At 41.9% G+C, this 24,642-nt stretch overlaps 1 protein-coding gene across 1 annotated transcript in view; it reads right to left on the reverse strand.

Annotated features, from left to right (window-relative positions):
- Window positions 1-24,642, reverse strand: part of cdh13 (cadherin 13, H-cadherin (heart)) — a 467,163-nt gene that overhangs the window by 231,826 nt on the left and 210,695 nt on the right. The window contains exon 5 of the mRNA XM_086208214.1: window positions 18,286-18,438. Within this exon, the coding sequence (XP_086064340.1) occupies window positions 18,286-18,438 (153 nt within the window). The remainder of the gene's footprint in view (window positions 1-18,285; window positions 18,439-24,642) is intronic.

A 24,642-nucleotide genomic window follows, 5' to 3' on the forward strand; every position in this document is an offset into this window, starting at 1 on the left:
TAATTTGTTTACTGGTTTGCGAGTACTTTTTATTTAATATTTTTCTGAAAAAGAATTGATAATAAAGCATTTTCTATTTAGTTCTAAACTTTGTCCTCATTCTGTTCTTGGTTTTAACTATTTAATAAAAAAAAACACAAAAAAAACACTTAAGATCATGAAAATTAATTGAGATTTAGCAATTCAATGACACAGCCACCTTATTTATTGAAAAGTAGCTGTGTCGGCGCTCCTGGCTCGTATTAACTTAGTATCGGATCGATACCAAAATATGCAGTATTGCACATCACTAATGAATATTTTTAGTACAAACATTAAAAATGCATTACATCCACAAAATGTGATATTTTCACAGTCCATCCCCTTTAATGAGATGAAAAGGACTTACAAAAGGAACATAGTAATGAGAAAGAATTGAAACAAGGAGGCCACTGGGAAGATTTTTACAGAGGTAATAAATCAAGAGAGAAGTAGGTCTCATTTTATGGAGTTCTCTGCTGTTGGTGGACCCCCCAGCCATGAAGCCACACTTGCTTCACCTTTCACACTTGAAAGTTTTAGGACTGTCTATTTCTAACCTGCCCCAGACTTGCAGTAAGAGTGTAAATCTGTGAGCATAAGCCATCTTTACATTACAGGCTTCAATTTGAGTCATTCTTCCACCAAAGCCTTGATATACTTGAATCATAGAGAGCTCTCATTTTGGTCATTAATCTAGTTTTGCTCATATAACATCCCGCCTAAATGACTAATACATTGCAAATGGGACCAAGCCTTTTAAAAATGGATGAAACATTGTTGTAAGGATTGTGGCACAATCCTCGTCAGGATGACAAGTGATTCAGCGCTATAATTATTCAAAGCACTTCCAAGAACAATTAGAGATATATAAGAAATATCCTCACAATTGGTAAGAGATTACATAGGCACACACGCAGCAAACATTTTATTGTAATCGTTCCATCTACACTTCTCAATATATTTCCTCTTTGCCTGTCACTTCCTCACTATAATTCCAAGCTTTGAGCTGTGAAAGCCTGGGCTGATTACAGGGTGGCCATATAGGCAGCGGCATCAGCTAAAGCCCTCGCCAACATGGTCGCTTGCCTTAATGGGGCTGAAGTATAGGGAAAGGTAGTTTAGCTGGGGCGGCTTTTATTGCAGTCTTAAAGCCAGACACACACAGGAAGAGTGAAACGGAAGTGGTGAAAAGGCGCTGAGTCATGCATATGAAAGCATCTCCATTGCCTTCCATTGCCTCATTTTACATTCACTCAGCATTCATCTCCTCCTGAGCCATTGAAGTAGCCCTCCCTTGGCTGGGGAGGTGAATTCAAAGGAGCTCTGCCTGCCAGTCGTTTTCTTAAGATCCCAGTGAAAATGCTCCAAGGTGAGAAGAACCCAACTCCCTCCACATGGTTAGCCTTTATCAGCAGGCTGTGTCTGCACCCTGCAGAAGTCCTGCTCTAACACAGTTCAGACAGTCCCCAGGAGGAAGATCTTTCAATCCCTTAAAATCCTCAGTCCTCTCCATTGGATACACTGTGAATCTGAATGGTCAGATTAGTTGGGGGGGCGGGGGGGGGGGGGGTATAGGAGTCAGGGAGGCAGCTATGGTTGTACAACACATAACAATATTAGCGATTGGCCACATGACCGAACACTGTCAATAGAACATTATGGGTCTCACGCCTCTGAAATGTGAGGCTTTGCTCACATGCTTCGTGTTACATTCTTGACAACTGAACATCAAAAACATTTGAAATGTCTGAAAAAAAACTAGGCGTTCTCATGGGCAGTTATTTTCTTTCTTTTCAGTTGATAAACTCTTCCAGAGAAGTAACATTAAATGATGAAAATAATTAACCCTAATAACCTGAAATGTGTTTGTCTTGAGATAATGAGATAATATTCTGTTGGTAATAAATAACTGAAAAAAAAATTGCCGGCTTTCGTAATTATGAGTAGATGTAAATTATTGCTGAGTGATGCTAATAACACAATGTGTATTCATCCAACTTGAACACTTTTTACTCAGGCAAGAAATTAGCATGAAACTCAAACTAACGGTTGCTGTTCTGAATCAGACTCATTCGGAAAGCATGCACTTTTAAATCTCTTCGCTTGTTACCTTGCAGACAGACCTGACAGAGCATGAATTCCTAGAATTGTAGAAAACACCATTACACCCTGGTAATTTTGGCTTTTTTTTTTTTGGATCAATTTGTTGACTGTAAATAATGGGAAAATGTAAGGTGGGATCTGCAGCCATCCAAATGCACTTCCTGGACATGACTTTAATCTTCCTCATTTTGGTTTCACCATTTCATTTTGGACCCAGTCACAAGGGCATTTGGTTTCCCATCAAATCCAGGACTGGTGGGAGCATTCTGGCCATTTTAGGTGAAGCAAAGAAATGACAGGGAGAAACTGTATGTTTACAGAGTGCATGTATGAAACTGTATGCAGGCAAGCTCTCTCTCTCTCACTCCCTCTCTCTCCCTCTGCCTCACTCTCTCACAAACACAGACACACACACACACACACACACACACACACACACACACTGTTAGATACACAGAATTCAAGGCAAAAATAATGTAAATCAAATGTATCATATGACACGACAAACTTCCATATTCCTGGTTATTGAAGCGAGACTCCATGTAGGAAAAGAGGGTTGACGGATCAGTCCGCAATGCAGACACACTTCAGAGGAAGGCACGAGGTGTGTATCCCAGGCCTTAGGCTTCAATTTGCTACATGTTTGGTCCGAAATATTATAATACAGCACATACTGGATATATTATGTTTATATTAAGTTATATTAAGTTTCTCTAATATTTGTGAAGAAGAACCTTTCAGCTTTTCAATTTTCATGCATCTTTAATTACATCAGAATGTTTTTTCCTCTTTACCAAAATAGTTTCAAATTTCTCTCCGCTCCTCTCAAAAATGAACATTGGGGCATAAGATTCTGCAGCAAACAACCACCGGAACTAGAACATGTTAATCCCCAGCCCTGTCGCATCTGCTGCATTTACCTTCAGACATTTGAATAATTCTATTCCAACATGGAATTATGTAAAGGAAGCAGGCTGTGCAGAGAGAAAAGCCCAGATGCTGTGTTATTATTTCATGCAATGGGGGTGTGTAAATTTTCAGCTGGAGACAACTGCATAATGTCAGTTAAAGTCAGAACAGGAACTCCTGCTTCCACAATGTGAGGTTCACTTACAAGATTACACTTTTCCCAAAACATCTCCATCAACTGATCTGCTGCTTTTGGGTTCATAAACTTGTAGCGTAGGGCTTAACAAAGATACTCTTGGGAGTAATGTGGAGAGTTGTTTGTTATCCATGGGTAGTTTAGGAAGGCAATGGATGAAGGTGGAGAAGCCTGCAGAGTGACAGGCAGAGATTTTAACTTAACTGATTAATTCCAGCCAAGCCAGCAGTGTTCACCAAGTGCCGCGCCAAAAGGACATTCACTGTCATTTGACACACTTTGGGTAGCTTTTAGGGTGGTAATAGGAAAAAAATCTCCTGTATAGCTTCACTTCTCTGTGTCCTTCTCCATGCTTTCTTCAGCCCCTTTCACACTGCACCAAAAACGGGGTCGACTCCGCATTTCGACCAGAGTCCACCGACCCTCCAAGTGACCCAGGTGTCTAGCAGCTCGCCTCTTTTTTGGAACTGTCATTACCATTACTTGTTGCACTTTGTAGTTTGGCCTTGGTGTCTCGCAGTCTCTCTGTGTTTCCACAGATCCACCAGAGCCCCAACCGCCGCCTGCATCGCCCCCCCCCCCCCCCTTATTCCCTACTGTTACACCGGCCTGCGCTCCCCTTCCATGAACCAGTCTGCCATCCAGTCCCCCATCAAGCTGGCTTGGTCTCCCTGCCTCCCCTACTAGAAGCTTCCTTCTTCAGCTGTTATTAACATTTCCATGTTTCCCACATTTTGGTATTGTAAACTGTTTTCTTGTCTGTAGCAACATCTACTGCACGTCTGTCCGTCCTGGGTGAGGGATCCCTCCTCTGTTGCTCACCCTGAGGTTCCTCAGATTTTTCCCTGTTAAAGGTTTTCTATGGAGTTTTTCCTCAGTCGATGTGAGGGTCTAAGGACAGAGGATGTTGTTATGATGCCATGTGAAGCCCTTTGAGACAAACTGTTTGTGAAAACGGGCTATACAAATAAAACTGACTTGCCTTGCCTTGCCTCAGCTCTGCTCAGCTCGCCTGCAGTGTGAAAAAGGCAACCCGCGTTGTCTCAGGTTTCCTGCGACCTCCCTGTTGCATTCTGATTTTGTCACTGTGCCGCCTGTCAAGCTGTCATTGTGGATGCTAATTAAAAATAACAACAAAAAACTGGACTGGGCTGAGAGCTGCTCACTCATCTCTCAATAAAGTTTTGGCCTCTGCCATAAGATCAGTCTTCCTGTTGATGTCCCTGAGACTCTATTTCACTCCTTTTTTTCAAACAATTTACATGTGTATGATCTTACGTGAATTAATCTCTGCTTGGGAACTCCCAACAATCAGGAAACCCTGGCGTTAACTGTGCAAGCACGACCGTGTTTCTAAACAACTTGTATAGCAATTTTGCACATCTTTTTATCGATCATGGCAGCGCCCTGGCAAGGTCATGAGGTCCGCGAGCTGCTCGCCATCCGCGGCAAAGAAAAGATCCCGCGGCAGATTTCCGGAACCGTACTGGACACGGTGATTTATGGGAACATCAGCGTCATTTTGAGAGAGACACGGCGCACTTTTATGTGTAATGATGATGACGTTGTCAGCGCGATGACGTACAAGAGAGAAAAACACAGGCACACAGGCACGCAGCCTCACAGCGAGAAGGTTCCAGGTTTGAGTCCCAGCTCGGGCACAGGATCTTTCTGTGTGAGTCTCCATGTTCTCCCTGTTCCTGTGTGGGTTGTCTCTGGTACTCCAGCTTCCTCCCACAGTCCAAAACCATGCAAATGGGGACGAGGCTGATTGATACTCTAAATTGACTGTAGGTATGAATGTGAGTGTGAATGGTTGTCTCTATATGTGTTGGCCCTGTGATGGACTGGTGACCTGTCCAGGGTGAACCCCGCCTCTCGCCCGTAGAGGCTGGGATAGGCTCCAGCCCCCCCACGACCCTTAACAGGAATAAGCAGAAGAAAATGGATGGATGCATGGATGGATGGATGGATGGACGGACTACCCCTCCCCCCTGTTCTCAGGTGTACTTGATTTCTTTACTCCTCCTGAGGAGAAAGTGCCAAACTTGTACTTCCTGGCACAAACTCTTGATCAGACTTGTGCTGCATAGAACCATAGTATAGAAATGATTGAAATTTAAGTAAAGCAGAGACAAATTAAATTCTGCTACCTTTAGAAAATATACAGTGGACTGAAAAGAATATGTTATCCAGTTCATTATGACATCAAGATGTCTTTAGGCTAGAAAAAAAAGGATATTTAGTATGTGCATCAACAAAATGTATAAACCAATAATGTATACTGTTTATATGCTGTATTAGTACTTCACATCGTCCAAATCCACTTGATTTGACTTTTGATGTAAAGGTGAAGGTTTTTCCAGCAGTGATGGCTTGTTAGACTTGCAGGATTTGGGTTAGGCTTGTAGAATAGTGTAATATAAGGCCACTGGACAAGACCAATGACTAGGCTAGGCCTCAAATCTAAAATGTTGCCATCAGAGACATAGGCAGTTGCCATATCAGTCACCTTGTCTCCTTTTCAATTGCACAAACCAAATGAGTGCTCTGAGGGCAGTCTCCTCCATCCTCTCGATGCTGCTCCCTTGGCCAACCCTAACCCTAACCCTTGGCTGCTCAGACTAGCGCCTCCATTGGTCCATTAAAGTTAACAATAATATGTTGGATTCGTATTTGTTGCTGTGGGTAAAGGTTGTTACTCCAACTTCAACGCTGCCATTTCCTGTTATTATTGTTGTTGTTGTTGTTGTTGTTGTTGTTGTTGTTGTTGTTGTTGTTGTTGTTGTTATTATTATTATTATTATTATTATTATTATTATTATTATTATTATTATTATTATTATTCCTTACGGTGGTGCAGTGGTTAGCGCTGTTGCCTCACAGCAAGAAGGTTCCAGGTTTGAACCCTGGCTCGGACACAGGTTTTTCTGTGTGATTATGTGTGAGTCTGCATGTTCTCCTGTGCCTGCATGGGTTCTCTTCAGTGCTCTGGCTTCCTCCCACAGTCCAAAGACATGCAAATGGGGACCAGGTTATTCCCTACTCTAAACTGACCGTAGGTGTGAATGTGAGAGCCAATGGTTGTCTGTCTCTATGTGTTGGCCCTGTGATGGACTGGCAACCTGTCCAGGGTGAACCCCGACTCTCACCCAAAGGCTGCTGGGATAGCTCCCCCCCCCCCCCCCCACGACCCTTAACAGGATAAGTTGTAGAAAATGGATGGATGGATCATTTCCTTAATTCCAAAAAAATATTCTAATTATATATTACACTTTAGATTTCAAAATCAAGCGCGTATTCCAATTATTCTATTAGCCTTTTTCCCTTTTAGTCTTTTTTAACCAGCTGGAAAATTAAATGCCCCCAATAAAACACATTGTGATGATAAATAAAAACGGGTCAAATCAGATTGTAAGCAGGTAAATTATCTATGGTATTTAAAATGAGAGTGGAGCAGTGCCACAAAATCTCATCACCGATTTGATTATTTTGTCCATCCATCCATCCATTTTCTTCCACTTAACCTGTTAAGGGTTGTGGGGGGGGCTGGAGCCTATCCCAGCAACTTAGGGGTACACCCTGGACAGGTCGCCAGTCCATAGCAGGGCCAACACATAGAGACAGACAACCATTCACACTCGCCACACCTACAGTCAATTTAGAGTATCAATCAGCCTAGACCCCAATTGCATGTCTTTGGACTGTGGGAGGAAGCTGGAGTACCAGAGAGAACCCACGCAGGAACAGGGAGAACATGGAGACTCCACACAGAAAGATCCTGCGCCTGAGCCGGGACTCGAACCTGGAACCTTCTTGCTGTGAGGCGACAGTGCTGACCACTGCATCACAGTGCAGCCCTTGATTATTTTATCCTATTTTGCAATTGTAAGCTTCTGCTTTAGTATATGTCTAGTAAAATGCTGTGTTGAAAGAAAAAGTAATGTCATTTATTTCAACAAGGGGAAATAAGAAAATAATACACACTTTGCCATTTAAAAAAAAACCAACAACAACCTTCCTTGGCTTTAAATAGATTTATGTATTTATAAGGAGCAGTTGAATTTCAGAGTTTAGCCTGCAGGCATTTGTGTACAGTCTTGGCAGGTAATTTGTAGTTGGATTGTAGTTGCTCAATTGTTATCATTGTAGCTGCAGGTTTTTAGACTCATATTATCTCTGAACTTAGAATTCAGGACATCTTTATGTACATCAGTAGTGCTGTGAATGCTAACAAATGACCTCTTGTGATTAATCTGGATATCATGTTTTTTCTTTGAAACAAATTAATCATCTCATCAGTTTTTTGGTGTATTTGATCCAATGCCACAGGTTTGTTTTATTTCACCTCAAAATGCAATTAAATACAAATATCGTAATCTTGTGATTAATCATGATTGAATACAGGATATAATGATATTAATTTATGCGAAATTTGTATGTAATTGTGTTTCAGTTAATTTTCATGATTCATTAATTTTTGAAGCAATTCATAGAACTTGTAAGTAATTCTTTCATGTAATCCATTCCTAGGCAACCAGCTCAAATCTTTAAAAAGAAAGCTGTATGTCTTGGCGATTTGTAGGTTTAAAGACAGTTTAACTGTTGTAAAACTGTTTTTTAAACATCTGCTACCAGTAGGAATGTCTCCGTAAGGATGAATAATCAAAGTATGACTTGTGCTCATCAGCAATCACAAAACACTCTTACATTGTTGGATGGTGCTCTATGCAGATATTTTCCTGGGGTCTTATCTCAGATTCACTGATCAGTAGTGTTCCTCATTACATCAGAAGAAAAGAAGTCCTCAGAATGTCAAAGAAGATAAAAATAGACTGTCTTTGGAGGGGGACGTGAACTAAATGAAAGATGGTAGGTGAAAAAGTGGCAGTGTTAAAAGTATAGAGAAGATAGTGCAGGATAGAAAATATTTCATTCTGCTGGTTGTCTGGCATGATTAAAAAAAAAAATCCTGCTTCTGAAAGGTGTTGAAAGATGCACAAAGGCTTTCCTTGGAGTATCCGGGTACTAAAATGCTTCTCTCTCCCCTCTGAAGGTATCATTCAATCTCCTTTTGTCTGGCACTGACTCCACTCTTTGGAGCGCCAGTGGAGAACTGGGCCTACCTGTCTGCTCTGCCACTGTCTCGGCCAATTCTTTTGTCATGTGCTGAGCTATTCCATCAATACAACACCACAGTGCAGTCATTTTTCTCTTTGTAATGACTGTTTTTAAAGATGGTTTTTTTTCAAAGACAGGCTGGAAAAAATGCCTTATGGTTCTGTAACATCAAGGAAAAACAAGCAATGCCGGAGGCACCAATCCTTATCAGTGTTGTGATTATTAAGAGACTGAGTGGCAAAGTTGCAGCACGCAGGCAGCATCCACAGCGTCTTCCTCTATTTCCACCAATTGCAGCTCGTGAGGAGGAGAAACTTGCTCACTTAACATTGTTCTCGTATTAAAGCAGCACCAAAGTGCTGGATATTGTTTTTCCTTTTCAGCTGAGTTTTACATCTGCTGGACTCTACAAGCTGAAATTCTCCAACAAGCAGAACTGGGCATAGTAATTTACTGCATGCGCACTCGTCTGCCCCTGCAGCTGAGTGGTTATTGCAATGACTTGTATGCACTGGGATGAAGTTTACAGGCTGGTGACTGGATTAGCCTGAAAAATTGTCTGATATACTTATGTTCACATTCTTGATTTAATTATATATTCCAGAAGAATAAATGTGTTTTCTTCCTGAGCAGTGTTGTTGACTCTTTTACTGTTGGAGACAGCGAAGACAGAAAGCTGTTTCCTGTATTAGGAGGACAGACCTGTTGTCGGCTATAGGTAGCGAGGCAGGTCGGTATTTGGAAGACAGCTGGCTGCTACTGCTTCCTGGTTAGGACAATAGCACTACCAAAACACTCCGTCACTCAGCTGCTTCCTGCAGCAGTCACAGCACCTCTAGCTCAGACCCTTGCAGGGTTGTGTCTCATCGTCTCAGTATACTGTACAGTCCATATTTCTCTGTTTCACTCACCATCTCCTGATATTGCTTTACATGAATACTGTGATTTCCTATTTACTAAATAAGGATGATGCTCTAGTATCTACTGGTGTGTTTGTCTTCTTTCAGGCTCCTACGTTACCAAGGGTCAACAAATTTTTTTTTAAAGGCTCCCCACTCTTCGAGAAAAATTCTTACAACCCAACTTTAATACTAAAAGCAAACATCTGACAATAAATATGACAGGTTTTGCTCTTAAAACAGCATTTAGAACATCTTTGCCTGAGCCATGTTATGTTTTGTGCTTCTTCAGTACTCCATCCATCCATTTTCTACTGTTTATCCTTTTAAAGGTCACAGGGGGGCTGGAGCCTATGCCAGTAGCTTTCGGGCGAGAGGCGGGTTCACCAGTCCATCACAGGGCCAACACATATAGACAGACAACCATTCACACTCACAGTCACACTTACAGTCAATTTAGAGTATCGATCAGCCTCGTCCCCATTTGCATGTCTTTGGCCTGTGGGAGGAAGCTGGAGTACTGGTGAGAACCCACGCAGGCACGGGGAGAACATGGAGACTCACACAGAAAGATCCCATGGGGCTCAAACCCAGAACCTTCTTGCCGTGAGGCGACAGTGCTGACCACTGCACCACCCTGCTGCATAGTACTCTTCGTAGAATTCTTTACTGGACCACTACAGACAACAGATGAACATACAAAATCCAGTAATATAAATTATGAACCAGACTAAACTTAAATGTGCTACAATTTGCCCACATTTTGGTTCCCTGACCATGTGTCAAGTAATATACAAGGTTTCACCTACTCCTGTTTTAGGCTGTACTGTATTAATGATTGTCTGCAATATACATTTCAGAAAAAGTACATTTATGGTAACTTGAAGCCCAGATCACGGCCAAACCAGGGACTTGAATGTAACTGCATTGTTCAAGAGTGAAATGCTTTCCTAGTATAATATCTAGCTCAGTGCTTCAAATTCAGGGGTTCAATTTGCGTGCTTTAATTCGCAACAGTGGTTTGAGTTTAGATTTGTGAATCAGAAGTGAGAGAAAATACCCCCTCATTGTAAAGAAAAGAAAAATATTTCCTTCGAATCAGATGGATGCAGTGGCTTTTTTCCACTTCCTATCTTGTGGTCAGTATCTCCATGTAGTAGATGATACAGAGGATTTTTATGACTACCATAGCTGGAAGTAGAGCTCCCACTAATGCGGGCTGTATTAGAGGTTGTTCAGTGCACCCCAGCAGGAGGTGGACAGGCTGAATTAGATGTGGTAATGCCTGAGGCTGAGCAACAGGGCACTCACTGTTTAATCAGGTTATCTGGGAGTCAAGGCACAGCAGTCAGCAGGAGTTTAAGGGGGTAAGGCGGCAGGATGGTGACAACTCCCAGAGTTGAATGATCCTGATGTGAAAGAAGGCTTAAGATGTGAAGAAATGGTAAAATTTTGGGGGAAACTATCCCTGAACTACAATGTAAAATGAGCTTCAAGCTATGTTTCATTCCGATTATTTAAAATATGCTTACATTTGAAGAACTGACAGTTGTCCGAGAGGCTGTTTTTGACATATGCAAAATAAACAGTTTTACTATATTCTGGGGATCAAGTTTAGCCAAGATAATTAACAATGCAATAACAGCAATCAAAGCAACAGACATTATGTGACATTGTGACATCGGGACTATTCTTTAAGGTGAGCACAGCCATGGCGGCCAGTGATATGTTTGTTCTCAGGGAGCAGGTGATAGTTGTGTTAGCGCAGATCTGTATGTGTGTGTGTGTGTGCGTGTGTGTGTGTGTGTACACGCATACGTGCATGTGTCCTTTATCTCTTGCCCACATTCAGGGAATAAGATGACATTAGACCTATCTCCTTGTGTGCAGGACAGCATATCATGCTCTACAAAGCCCAGGAAATTACAGTCCACCCAGGCAGAAGCCAGGAGCGGGATTTGGACAACAGTCTTCAGTTACACCAACTATAAATGAAGAGGGCCTTAAATTTCTTCTTACAACAGTCATGTGTTTTTGACATGTGTGAGTCTAATCTTTTATTATATATGTGGTCAGATTTAGAGTTTAAAATGTGAAGGAATCTTCTTTTCATATTCTTTCTAATGCACAGAAAAAGATTCAAAAGAGGCAGCAAGTTGTTGGTTTGTGTGTTTGTATGTTTGTTCGTACGTGTGTGTGTGTGTGTGTGTGTGTGTGTGTGTGTGTGTGTGTGTGTGAGAGAGAGAGAGAAAGAGAATGAGAAATTCTTCACTGTTTCAAAGTGAGAATAGCACTATGGTGGACATTACGCAGGGGAAGATAAAACTGTCAGAGTCCCCAATGGTCTCCACTGAAGGATGTTTTTTTGTTGTTGTTTTGTTTTGTTTTTTAGAATTCGGGGTAGAGCGTTCTGTATGCCAACCAGCCTGTTTCTGACAAGTTTTAATTTTGCCCACCAACAACCCCCGCCCTCCCCAATATGGGCCAAACAACACTTCACCAAACATAATAAAGGTTATCTTTTCAATGACCTTGGTCTTGAGGTTTACTTAGCATCGCCAAATGGTGAAGAAACCAACACACTAAATCAAGACAATAAATGCATTGCCTCAGACAAATTTAAGAAACAACTTCTACAACATCAGCCTGAACACCTTCCTCAAGCCAGACAACTCTTCTGCAATAGCAAACCTCAAGCTTGTACCTGCTCCCTATCACTTTGCTATGGGACCTCAGAACAAACCTGGGGTTTATAAGCAAATCCTGTCATGTATGACTGAACAAGGTTACATTTTAGGCTATACAATATCGAAGTATACACCAAGACATACAGATCTACAGTAGAGGAGCCAACACATAATCAAATACAACTTTAAGTAACCATGCTTCCCTTATAGCCACTTCATGGATGAACCAGAAGTCCTCTCCCTCTGACATCCTAGCAGAAGAAAGCTGCAACAGCGGAGCACGTACAGCCGAAGGGACGCATAGAAAGGAGAGCAACGACTGTAAAATTTGATTAAACAAGAAAACTGTGTATCTGTGTGCATTCATGAAATCCTCTCCTGGAGCTGCATGCTGCAAGGCTCAAAACTTGCAAAGTCACCACATAAGCAAGTTGTGAGACGAATGTGTTCTCTGTGCGTCTGCAGAAATGAAAAGCCTAGAGCAAATGCTAACAATGTACAGAATTTTAATACATGTCTGATCACCTGTGCTAAACTACTTAAACTAGCATATTTGTACTGAATGTGTATGGTGTGTAAAGAGGTGATTATAATAAATCGCCTGTTTCTATTCCCCCTCACAACGTGTACATTTGTGTGTTAGTGTCAACATGAGAGTCAATATCACTTTGATGGCCAGCAGGAGTTTAAAACTACATTTATAGATTCACCAGTCAAAACTGATGACAAAAAAAAAAAAAAAAAAAAATTTTGGCTGTTTGGTTGCATGATATGTCATTGCATCATGTCATTAGACTGTTTTCTATTTAGGAATCATAATCCACTGCATCATTATGGGAATACTTATGTATCTGTATCATGAAATTCTTAATCTGTAGATTATTCTCTAAATATTTTGCCGGTTTCTAAATCCTTTGCACCTTCAGCTCTAGAAAACATTCAGCTCTTTAAACATATCATCTAGTCATTTTGAAAACTTCTACCATTTGTACTCCACTCATTTTACAATACAAATCGCTCAGGTATTTTAGAATATTCATCATTGTCTCATCGTTGTCTCTGACAACTTCCTCTCAGCTCCAGTTTGCAACCTGCATTGACAAAATAAATACATGTAGAAGAAGAGAAATCTGGCTTCTTTTAGCTCCTGTTGTCGTCATTGTGACAGGACTTATATTTTTGATTAAACAGACCCCGGGTGGAGAGTGCACTCACCCAAAGCCCCACTAACTGCAATGTTCGACTGAGCTCCCGTCTGTTCTTTTTAAATATTCATTCTGCTTTCTACATATTTTAGTTTATTTCAGCTGTTTGCAACTTTGCATTTACATTGCATTTTCTCTGCAGGAAATGTTATTCTAGTATGACGTGTAAACATTAAAATGAATACAAATGAATTCAATCCAATGTTTGGAGTATGTCAAAGTAGCAAAATTGATAATGAAATATATAAAGAATGCAACTTCTACATCGCTGAGGTCAAATCTCGTTTTGAGTTTTTCAAGGGGCAAATACGTGAATCAGCGGTCTCAGTTCAATTTTCGAGGTGCATTATCAATGACTGCAGACCCAAATGGCTTTGGATACAAATGAACAACATAGCATTAAAGCACATTGGAGCAAGAACTGTATGTTACAAAGACATTTGTTCTTATCAACAAAAGCAGTTGGTGTACTTGTTTATTCCAAAAGCAACTGTCTGAATGTAAATGAATGAATATGAGCTGACTTGTCCTTTTATTGCAGGGAGCTGATAGGTTTGCTGTAAAAGCAAACAGCCCTTTCAGGAAGATTATTCCATGTAAGCAACCCGAAAATCTTTCAGTTTAACTATTGACATAAAGACAGCAACCCAGGGCTGCTCTGTACAACTTAAAATTTTTTTTTTTTTTAAATGTGAAAACTGATGACATTTCCAAGGGACTGGTCTCTCAATGGATGCAACCATTTGATATCCACTCCAGCACAAATAGGAAATTCTTGGTAAAAATATTTCTTTTTTTTTTTCTTTTTTTTGTAGAATTGACAACCTTACAAAACTGTTTTGAGGCGATAGCTTTTCAGTTGAAAGCAGAGATATAGAAAATCTAAAATTCAAAAGAGCTGTCAAATCCCAGCTTGGCCTTTGTAGAGTATAGATGGGTCCATGTGGGTTTTTTTAGTGAGTCCATCCTTTGTCACTGTGCACTGTGGCTTGACAGGAAGGATATAGGCAGCACGTACAGGGCCTTTTAAATCTGCTGTCAGAGGACATCACAGGGGAGGATGCCACTTTCTTCTGCACATAACAGGCCGCAGCTACAAACATGAGGTATGGGAGAGCTTTTAAGGATGGCTAATTTCAAATGTATAACACATCAGTGTTATGAACTATTTAGAACGTTACTCGTTAGTTCCATAAAAGACACGAAAAAAAGTGCCCACTGCACATTTGTAGCAGTGGGTTTCTAGTCTACCTCACACAATGATTGTTGTGATGACCTTCATTACTGAGGGTCAGCCATGTACCTGTGTAAACAAGGCTGTTATTTATCACTTCACGTTCTATCCTTCCTCTGTTCTAAGCCAATTAGAGTTCCCCACCACTCTCGACCCGACCTAAGCTTGTCACAAGCCCGCCGATAAGCCCCCACACTCCCCGCACCCCTCTCCCTTCCTCTCCATTTTCCATCTCATTAACATTCATTTTCACTCTAATCGAGCTTAATAAGAAAATAATGTTTGACATTAAATTCCTGTGAACATGTGGCCCAGCTGATCACGGTGTCTGTTGGTTCTACCACTGCAAATTAGCACTCTGTTACTGGTTTGTTTGTTTGTTTGCTTGGCTTGTTGGGGTCTGTGATTCCTGTAACAGCATTCTTTGAATGGTAAATGGACTCAAATTTATATAGCGCTTTTCTACCTTAGCGGTACTCAAAGCGCTTTACAGTGTCATCTCATTCACCCATTCACACACACATATGGTGGAGGCTACCATGCAAGGCGCCAACCTACTCATCAGGAGCAATTATGGGTTCAGTATCTTGCTCAAAGACACTTTGACATGGTCACCGGGGTCGGGGATCGAACCAGTGACCCTTTGGTTGCTAGACGGCCACTCCACCCCTGAGCCATGCCGCCCACTTTCCATCTGTTTTCACTTGACCCCTTCCTCATTCATGCTGAATTTCTGATGCACTCCTTCACTTTGTGGCATGACTTGCAACAGTTTCTGCATCCACATATTCCAAGCCTACACCCTGACCTCTGCATTTAGATACCAACACAGTCTGCTGTATTGATTTCAGCTTTTTCCAAGCCACTACAATATTATTTTGATACATGATGACCTTGCTTGAAGGGAGGAGCATCTTGTTGCCAATAGCAATCAATCATCATCTTTCCTTAATGGGATATGAAGGAAAGAGAAGGCCCACGTCAGTACAACCTTGATGCATGGTTGTACAGTGACAAAACACACTGATTAAGCATATTGTTGAGCAAGGCATGGGGCCTCATGCAGTGGGATTAGAGTTGATTGCACTTACATGAAATTGTAACTGGATATGAAGAACAACATTCTGAAGAGAAAACGCTGAATCGAAAACGTTATGATATTCTCAAAGCTTGGGATGGATTAAAGACTTGACATTTGCTGACATTTTCTGAAAATGTTACTTCAAAAACTTGGGGATTTATATCATGAACATCTTTTAGATGTTGTGTCCCAATCCTTACATCTGTTAAACAACAGCTAAAATTGATATGTCAGCGCCTGGTGGCCGAGCTTTCACCCATGGGCCCAAGCAACTTGCTCACACTGTCTATAGTGGGGGCAGAAGGCTGCAGATGTCAACTGGGGAGATAGACGGACAGTGGAAGGACCTCCTCAATCCCACCAACATGTATTCCATGGAGGAAACAGAGGCAGGGGAGGACTTAGAGAGGGGTCGTCCAATCTCCGAAGCAGAAGTTGCTGTGGCAGTGAAACAACTCCATAGTGGCAGAGCTCCGGGGGTGGATGAAATCTGCCCAGGGTTTCTCAAGGCTCTGGATGTTGTAGGGCTGTCATGGCTGACACGTCTCTGCGACATTGACTACGACATAAGTGCACCTTTATCTGTTGATAAGTGATGTCTGACTGCCCTAAATGTTCCTCTGTACTATAAACAGATACATCTACTCTGTAGTTTTGCCATGCAGCAGCCAATGATCCTCAACTCAGGGTCATATATCTCATTTCAACCAGACAAAAAGCCAAGAGTAAGAGTTGAATGAAACTGACTGGAAGAGCCTGCAACAACCACTTGGCACCATAAAAGGTGATATAGTCTTCACTCTGTTCAGAGTTAGACCACTGATAAAAAGGCAAAGAGACCCTTGTCCTGAGTTATGTGTCAGGCACGGACATATTTTTCTGTACGATAAGAGGACAGCGCAAGACATAGAGGTGAACAAGTAGACGAGGAGGGCAGACGGAGACGCAGAGGGACTGTGAACCCTGAGTTCAAAGAGTGTTCACAGAAAACTAAACAGATTATCAGTGGCAATTACATACATCAGGTTGGAAAGGGGGAAGTTCATTAGTCATGGCCTAGACACAGAAATACTGTAAGGGCATATTAGACTTTTAGGTTGTTTTTTTCACTGTGTTGAAATTATTCAAGCTTTGACTGCTATGTGTGAGTTCTCTCAGGCAAACCATGATAGAAACCCTCAGGTGGCTTTTAAAAAAATATACAAGATCACAACTAAGATAGCCACTCAAGTAAATCAAGCAAACTTTTTCTGGTGCAGTAAAAGCTAAAGCACATGCGACGCTGTATTTTAGTTCATTTACATTTTATTTCTGACCTCAAAATAGTTCAAGTGATATTTAACCCAAAATGTGTTTTTGGCCTGTCAAGTTCTTACAAATTGGTATCTTGAACTCACAAAGACGTTTTTCATCACTTCATTATGACTCCAGAATGCAGAAAGAGCCAGCCATGTACGTTTAGCTTGAAGCCAGCCCAGTCTGGGGAACTCCATGTCTTCTTTATCCAGCCATAAGCGCTGCACTCGACGAACATTTTTGATTCCGACTGAAAACAAACTCGAACCCCTCTGACTCTACATGCATCTGTGGTCGTGACAAGCGCTACCAACTGGTGCACTCAGCTGCACCAAGTCACTTGCACTGTTCACGGTTCGCTGAGTAGGAAGTTTTGTGGTTTGTTTATAGGTCAAATCAAAGTATTTTTGGCAGCTGTTGTGGACATTTATGCTGTTGCTTGAAATTGATGGTAAAGGGGGGCATTAGCTTCTACACTTCCTGAACTCTGGAGTCACAAAGAAGTGATGAAGGAGGGAAAACCTCTTCAGGAGTGAGTGGTCATCTTGTGAGCTCTTGGAAGGCAACAACACTTTGTGGGTGAAGTATCGCTTGGACTGTTACCTCCACCAAGGAGGTAATGTTTTCAGTTTATTTTAGTGGATAATACTGTACTGTCAGTAGTTACATTAACAAGTAACATTACCCAACACTGGGTAGTACATACTCAGCATTACAATATTAAACTACACTCATGTATCTGGCTGACTGAGTTTTCATGGCATGTGAACATTTTTTTTTTTTTATTGTTGTTCCTTTTTTATAATTAGGTCTCTAAAACTTGAATTAACCCAGATTTTCAAATAATTGCAAGATAATTGCAAATGCTGTTTCCCTTCCTGTAACCACTGAAAAGCAAAGTTTCAGTTCAATCATGCATGTAAAAGACAGCTTTGATACAACAGTAAATAGTGATTAAATTAATTAAATATGTTTTTGTGTGTTTTCTCTTCTTAGCCTTTGTCTCTGTTCCTCAACTCATGTCAGTTTTTATAAAAGCCAGTTCGTTTATCAACTGCTTGCACCCAGCTGAAAACCCTAGCTCATGTCTGGTCTCCGAAAACAGGATAAGATCAATTGACTGACTTAAAAAGTAGATTTTCTCTGCCCCTCTCCTCGTTTCCGTTCCAGGGGAGAAGCTTTCGTCAGGCAGACAACTCCAGGGGCACCAAACAAAGCGGGCGCCTCAAACATGCTTTAATGTTCTTTTATCATAAAGGAAAGTACTAACTTCTAAACTGATAGTATCAATTCAGCCTTCACAAAATAATGAGCCCTCCCTACTTTAGCAACAGATGAAGAGTTGGGTGGAAAAATCAAAGTTCTCTTCACAAACCAGCTGCTAGCTTTGACTGTTTGGGTGAAGTGGGAATAATCAGTGCACAAAAGACTGATTACGTGAACACCAAACTTGAAGTAAACAGTAACTGTGCCCTGGGAGATGTCCAGACTGTCAAGTGTATAGAACAGAAACAAACATGGAAGCAGACTGACCTGGTAGGAGTCAATGGCCTCGCGGTCCAGAGAGCGACTGACAGACACATCTCCTGTGTTTATGTCAATGGTGAAGAGACCTTTGGGATCCTGGTCAGCACCAGGGCCCGTCAGTCGGAAGATATGGTTCCGTGACTTCTCTGCTGAAATCACCTGCGGACACACACACAAACACACACACACACACACACACACACACACACACACACACACACACACACACACACACACACACACATACATCAACTACATACTTTTTCAAGTCACAGCATCATTAAAAAACTTGATTAGAGTTTATTGATGTACATTTGAGCGAACTACACCTCGAATGGTGATGCATTTCTCTGATAGCTACCAATTAAAAATTCATATCGGACAAGACTTTGATTTCATTTCATCAGAAAGCAAATTGATCGCATGTAAAATAAGAAAGATTGAGTATTGCACACCCACTTGCTTGTTAATGCATGGTAGGAACCAATTAAGTTAGGAACATTGGAACAGTTATATAAAAGTGTTTGCGGCTTAATTAATTAAATACAAATGTTTTATAGATGATTTTTTTTATCGTTAGGGAGGTTTGCAACCCCATAGCACAATAATTGTTTGTGACCAGCTGGCAAACAACGGTCTTTTCAGACGGCATTTTTGTGACTCAAGGGCTTTTTAGAGAGATGTACTCACATGAGACTACCGCAGCCAGCAGCATCCGCAGGGATCCGAGCAATAGGAATGTTCAGTTAAAAAGAAAAGGAAAAGAAAACCTGTTAGTTTTGCAGATCAGAAAGCTTGCTGATTTTCAGTTTGAGTCAGGTGACAGGAGAGACAAAATGATAACAGCGCCGCTGCACTCTGAAACCCACAGGCTCCTACATTATCTGAAGATTGTTCCCAGTGACAACCCCCAAACCCTCACCGATTGACTGCACCTTGCTAGATAGTTCAAAAACACACTTTATAAAATCTGACCATAATAGGAAAAAAATGGCATTAGAAAATCGGATGTATATACCTTGAAGTGTCATGTAAGTGCAGTCTGTCAAGTGCAATGCCTGAAACGCACTGGGGATGTTCTGTGTGATGCATTTATGTCAATGGTGAACGGCAGGATTTTTTTTTTTTAAACAACTACACTGATTTTATTTGTTCTTCCTGCTACACAGCAAAAAAGGAGCCATTTATATTGTGACTCTGTCATTTAAATGCCTTGAGAACCTTGTCATCAAACAACGAGGGAGAAGACTAGACCTGCCATGAAGAAGTAGAGATGCGTGCTGAGTGTAACTGCTACAGTCACTGTCAGCAGTGACTGGTGGGGTTAATTTGAGCCAGATCCTCCCGGAACAATAAAACGTAACAAAAAAATTAAATAATAATTTGCATATTTTAATTTACAGAACAAATGCTAAGAATTTCATGTTGTTTACTAAGATTTAACGTCATTTGAAAGAGTCAGAGATCTGTCGATGCACTGATGCCAACAAACCACGCCCCTGACACAGAAAAAACAAACAAACAAAAAAAACGTTTGAAATTCGCCGCCTCTGAGGAGCAAGCAGAGAGGAAAAACAGTTACTATTTCAACGCCAACATGTCAAAAAGACAGTTAAATTTCCTGTCTTTGTTCAAAATGAAGGAAGAATCGCATGACGCTTCAAAACGAGTCAGAAAAGCCTCCACAAGCGGCAACGAGGGCAGCTGCAGCGGTCAAATTTTGACGATCAAAGTCGGCTGCAGCAGGAGCCTAGCGCCGCCACAGCTAGCCAGGTTCACCTCCAGCTAGCCAGGTTCACCTCAAGCTAGCCAGGTTCACCTCCAGCTAGCCTGGTTCACCTCCAGCTAGCCAAGCCGCGTCTGACGTGATGTGGGGTGTATTAGACAACGAAATGGTGAGCATACCGTCTAATAATAGGCCGCCGTGCCAATCTTTAAATACTGTAAAAATAATGCAAGATTTGTGTGATTTATTGTGAGCTCTTTTTTTGGTTGTTTTACAAGTTGGACCTGTTGAGAAAGGAATTGCTGACTGTAGACAGTAAGTCCCACCTGTGGGGATGTGGGCATTTGACTGTGCTGCACAGAGTAGCCTAAAAAAATTGTAAATTATCATCACAACATTTATACCATGGATAGTATAATTGAGGCTTGTAATTGAGGCTTGTAAGTCCCACAGTATGGCGAGTGGGCATTCGTATGTTGTTTTCTGCATGTTTTGTGTATACGTTCCGGGACCAGTGGACCAGGCGTAGAGTGGCTGTCTAGCAACCAAAGGGTCGCTGGTTCGATCCTCGACCCTGGTGACCATGTCGAAGTGTCCTTGTTACTGAACCCACAATTGCTTTGATGAGTTGGTTGACGCCTTGCATGGCAGCCTCCACCATCAGTGTGTGAGTGTGCGTGTGAATGAGATGACACTGTAAAGCGCTTTGAGTGCTGCTAAGGCAGAAAAGTACTATATAAAATTGAGTCCATTTACAATGTGCTGATTTCTATAATTTGCTGCTCTTATAAAGGCGCTACATGCAATCCCTCAGTTCATCCTGACAGGAACAAGACAACAATATGTCTCTTTCAGGACCCACCCATCTCTAAAAGTCCATTTTCTGCCTGATTGGACAGCTTTTGCAGGCCTGCTACAGGGACACATTCTTGAACTTTGTTGGTGTGATGTGCCTGAGGCAGATGACTTTAGAAATGTTAGCTCAAAGTAAAAAAGATCAAGAAAGCCCGAGATCTTTGCTCAAGGAAATTTAGTTTCCATATATTTTCCTCATTAATTGCAATGTTTAATATGAACAACAAATCATCTATACATATGTGTATGACATGAAAGGGGAAAAGCATTACATTACATTTATCGAGAGGGGGATTCTGACGTTTTATGGGAGTGGCAGCTGATGGCGTCAATGCTCCTCACTCAAAAGAGCTGGAGATGTGACAGCAGTGTAGCAAGCCTATTCCAGACAAGGTTCGAGTCCTTGCAGCCTCTCCAGACCTCTCATTCATCTCACCATTTATCTCCATGCCTCTTTTTATCTCTTCTCGTCCCTCTCGTTGCTTTCTAGCTTAGAGCTCTACAATATGTCCTTCGTCTTTGTATTAGGTATAGAATTCTCTTATTCTCTCTATCATAATTCCACTTGTCTGTAATGTTTCCTCTCTCACAATACGACATGGCCCTTAACTGTTTTCATTATGTGTCAGACATCTATTTTACTTTTTCAGTTTTTCTCTCCATTCACCTCAACTTACCTTTGGGTGAGGCTTTGGTTCTAGGAATGAAGAATATATCCTCCCTGGTAGGAAAGGACACTGAGCTTGTGTGGGATGTTGTGTGGCATCGACATATCTGGGCTTCCTTTCACACACATTGACACATTTGGGGCCACACTCACTGAGAGGGCTTGACTGTTTATTTTTTCAGAGTTCCTCAGTGAGAATTATGCCAGGTGGGAGTGGGTGTTACTCACAAGTTCCACGCTGAAGGGGAGTGAGATGGCTGCCTTCTTGCAACGATGTCTCAAGAAGGAAAACCCTGACACAGAAGGTCAAATTAGAATTTGAGGCCTTCCTGTAGTCCCTGAATGGGGCACTATTGTCCCACAAATAATGAGTGAGTTCCTGAGCGAGGCTTTACGAGAGGAATGTCCTGCCTGATTTAAAGGTGGTGGGTAGATTTACAAGATAGTCCTGGTAAACCCAAACAAGTTGTGCAGTTGGACTGTGGCTCTGTGCACAGGGGCTTCAACTCCCAGCTCCAGGGCAATTTCTCCTGCATCCTGGTGAAGGTTGGGGACATGGAAGCTGAACCGGCCATGCTCAGAACATCAATCATGAAAGTTAGAGGGTTGTCAAGGCGCACTATGGCAGCAACCTCAGAGCCCACTGGGGGACACCAGCCTAGGAAGCCTTCTAAGGAGGCTTGGTTGAACTGGGGTCCCCTGAGACTGCAGACAGGTGCCAAAGGAACTTCAGTGAAGCTAAAACAGGGGCGTGGGAAGAACTGGGGCAGACTGTGAAGAAGAGACTTTTTGTCATACCATCAGGCTGCTCAGGGAGACACTCAAGTCTGTGTGCAGCAGGGGCATTGTCAAAATGGAGTCAAAGGTATGTGTTCCTCAGCCCACCCAAGGTTGATTGCTTGGGGTAAAGCAATGGTCCAGATTAATCGATGCAAGCCTCCCAGGTTCCAGACGATTTGGTAGGATGTATGATGAACTATTAAAGATTAGACGAGCCTCTTTCTTATACTGCAGTTGCAGTAACTGTTTACATGTGTGCAGTATTGTCAGTGCACGCTCCACCCTACTGTCAACTTCCTACATCTGATTGGTCTGAACTTACCGAGTATGCAAATAGTTTGTGCTCTTTGAGATCATTCAAACAGCCCCCCCCCCCCACTGCATGCTCATTCTCCAAACTGTTCTACATCACAGCCGGAATCTTTGTTAACGTTTGTAAATTTCAAGACTTTGCTTGCCCCGTGTATGAACTGTTTGTCAAACTGCCTGCAATCTTGTGCACCACCTAAAGTTAGCATCAAACTGTTTTTGAACTTCTTTTTTTTTTTTCCATTTTCTGTGTGATCTCTGCATTTGAATAACCTCCTGGTTTAATGAGTGTGACTCCCTCTGCTCTGTTTGTTTGACTAACAAATGATGAGAACAAGCAACTTTTTCCTAAACTCTGCTATAGTCCTGCTCCTAATTTATCTCATTCTTCCACACTTCTATTCCTACTTAATATATTTATTGACCTTGGTATTTAATTGAGAGGGTGATGGAAGAATTTTCTGATTATGACTTTTACCTCTTCTAACATATAATTAAATCCTACCGTATTTCCACCTGTCATCCAATTATACATGGATACATACACACACAAATATGCAACAGCTGTCACTGAGGACAGAGATATCGCTGAGCAGTAATCACAGTGGCAGCCAGCACCTGCTGCGTGTGACAAACTGGGTCAGATGAAGAGAATCAACAAAAGCAGGTGATGAATTAGTTGAATTCACAGATGGTTTGACATCAAACTCACTTAGACAAGAGGGGAGTGGAGGAAAACCATGCCGATACACAATGAGAGAGAAAATGTGAAAGAGAGGGCAGTAGAGAGAGCAGCAAGGATGGTAATGACAAAATAACTTCTGCTAAAGAGTAAGTGAGGCATCTGGAGAAGTTTAGTGTGATTAGAAGACATCACTGTGGGGGAGAAAAAGAATAAACTGCACTGCACATCCACACACACTCTGCCTTGCGCGCATACTGGCATAAAAACATGCACCCGATGGCTTTGTCTCTGTTGAGTCTGTCTTCCTCTGTGTGTGGGAGGACTGATGGGAGAATCTCCCCTCTTTCTATCAGCTCTCATTACCAGCCAAGCAGACATGAAAGACAGTGGGGCGCGTGATACTGCACGAAGACGACAGGAGGTGTGGTGCTGCTCTGCAACAAACATCTCCAAGCCCACAGAGAGACTGTGCACCAAAACAACGGTTTGTCAAGGGAGTGCATCTGTGTTTACATGTGTTGGCTTGTGTGTATTAAAAGCTTGAGAACGCCTACTGCTGTCTGTGTTCCTGTCATGTGTCAGGAGGGCAAGAAACAAAGTGTTGAAAGGCAATGCAGGTATGCGCAAATATGTACACACAGTCAACTTCTCAGGAAACTTTGTTATGTAACTTGTAAAACTCCTATTTTTTGTCATAAATCAAGATAAGCATCTGCAGTGTAACACAAGGTATGCCAACAAGTGTAAAGTTGATATGAAAAAAATCCCACTGATGCAAATTCTTCATGCAAAACATAATACACATACACTCACCATGTGCTTGAGTTTTTTGGAGAATGTGGAAGAATTCAGTGTCTGTGTGTGTGTGTCTGTGTGTGTGTGCTGTGAGAGTGCAGTAGCATCCCTCAGTGCTGTTTCTGCTTCCCTATCAAGGTCATGCAGGCAGCTGTGAATGACAATCTCTGGCCATGAAGGGTCTCCAGGGACCAGGCCAGGCCTTGTGTGCACGTACGTGTGGAATCACTGCGATGTTGCTCTGAATGTGCCTGTGAATGAGTGCATTTCTGCACGTGACACTCTTAGTGTAGAGGGGTACAGTGCGTGCGTGCGCGTGTGTGCGCTGACATGTATGCCAGACTTGAACAAGTGCAGTGCCTGAATTTCCTGCCACTCCAGGTTGCTAATGAGAGGGACGAAGAGTTGTTGAAAGGTCTGGTGAAAATCCAGCCAAGATCTCAGCATTTAATGACAGGAAAACAGTCTCACTAATTAACTAGCTGGTTAGCCAAGCCATCGCTAATCACAATCCATCCATTTTCTGATACAATCACAACAATCCTG

The sequence above is a fragment of the Aulostomus chinensis genome, chromosome 7, assembly GCF_037954235.1.
Source record: "Aulostomus chinensis isolate RoL2024-O1b breed Wild chromosome 7, RoL_Achi_v1.0, whole genome shotgun sequence".
NCBI classification, from domain to species: domain Eukaryota; kingdom Metazoa; phylum Chordata; class Actinopteri; order Syngnathiformes; family Aulostomidae; genus Aulostomus; species Aulostomus chinensis.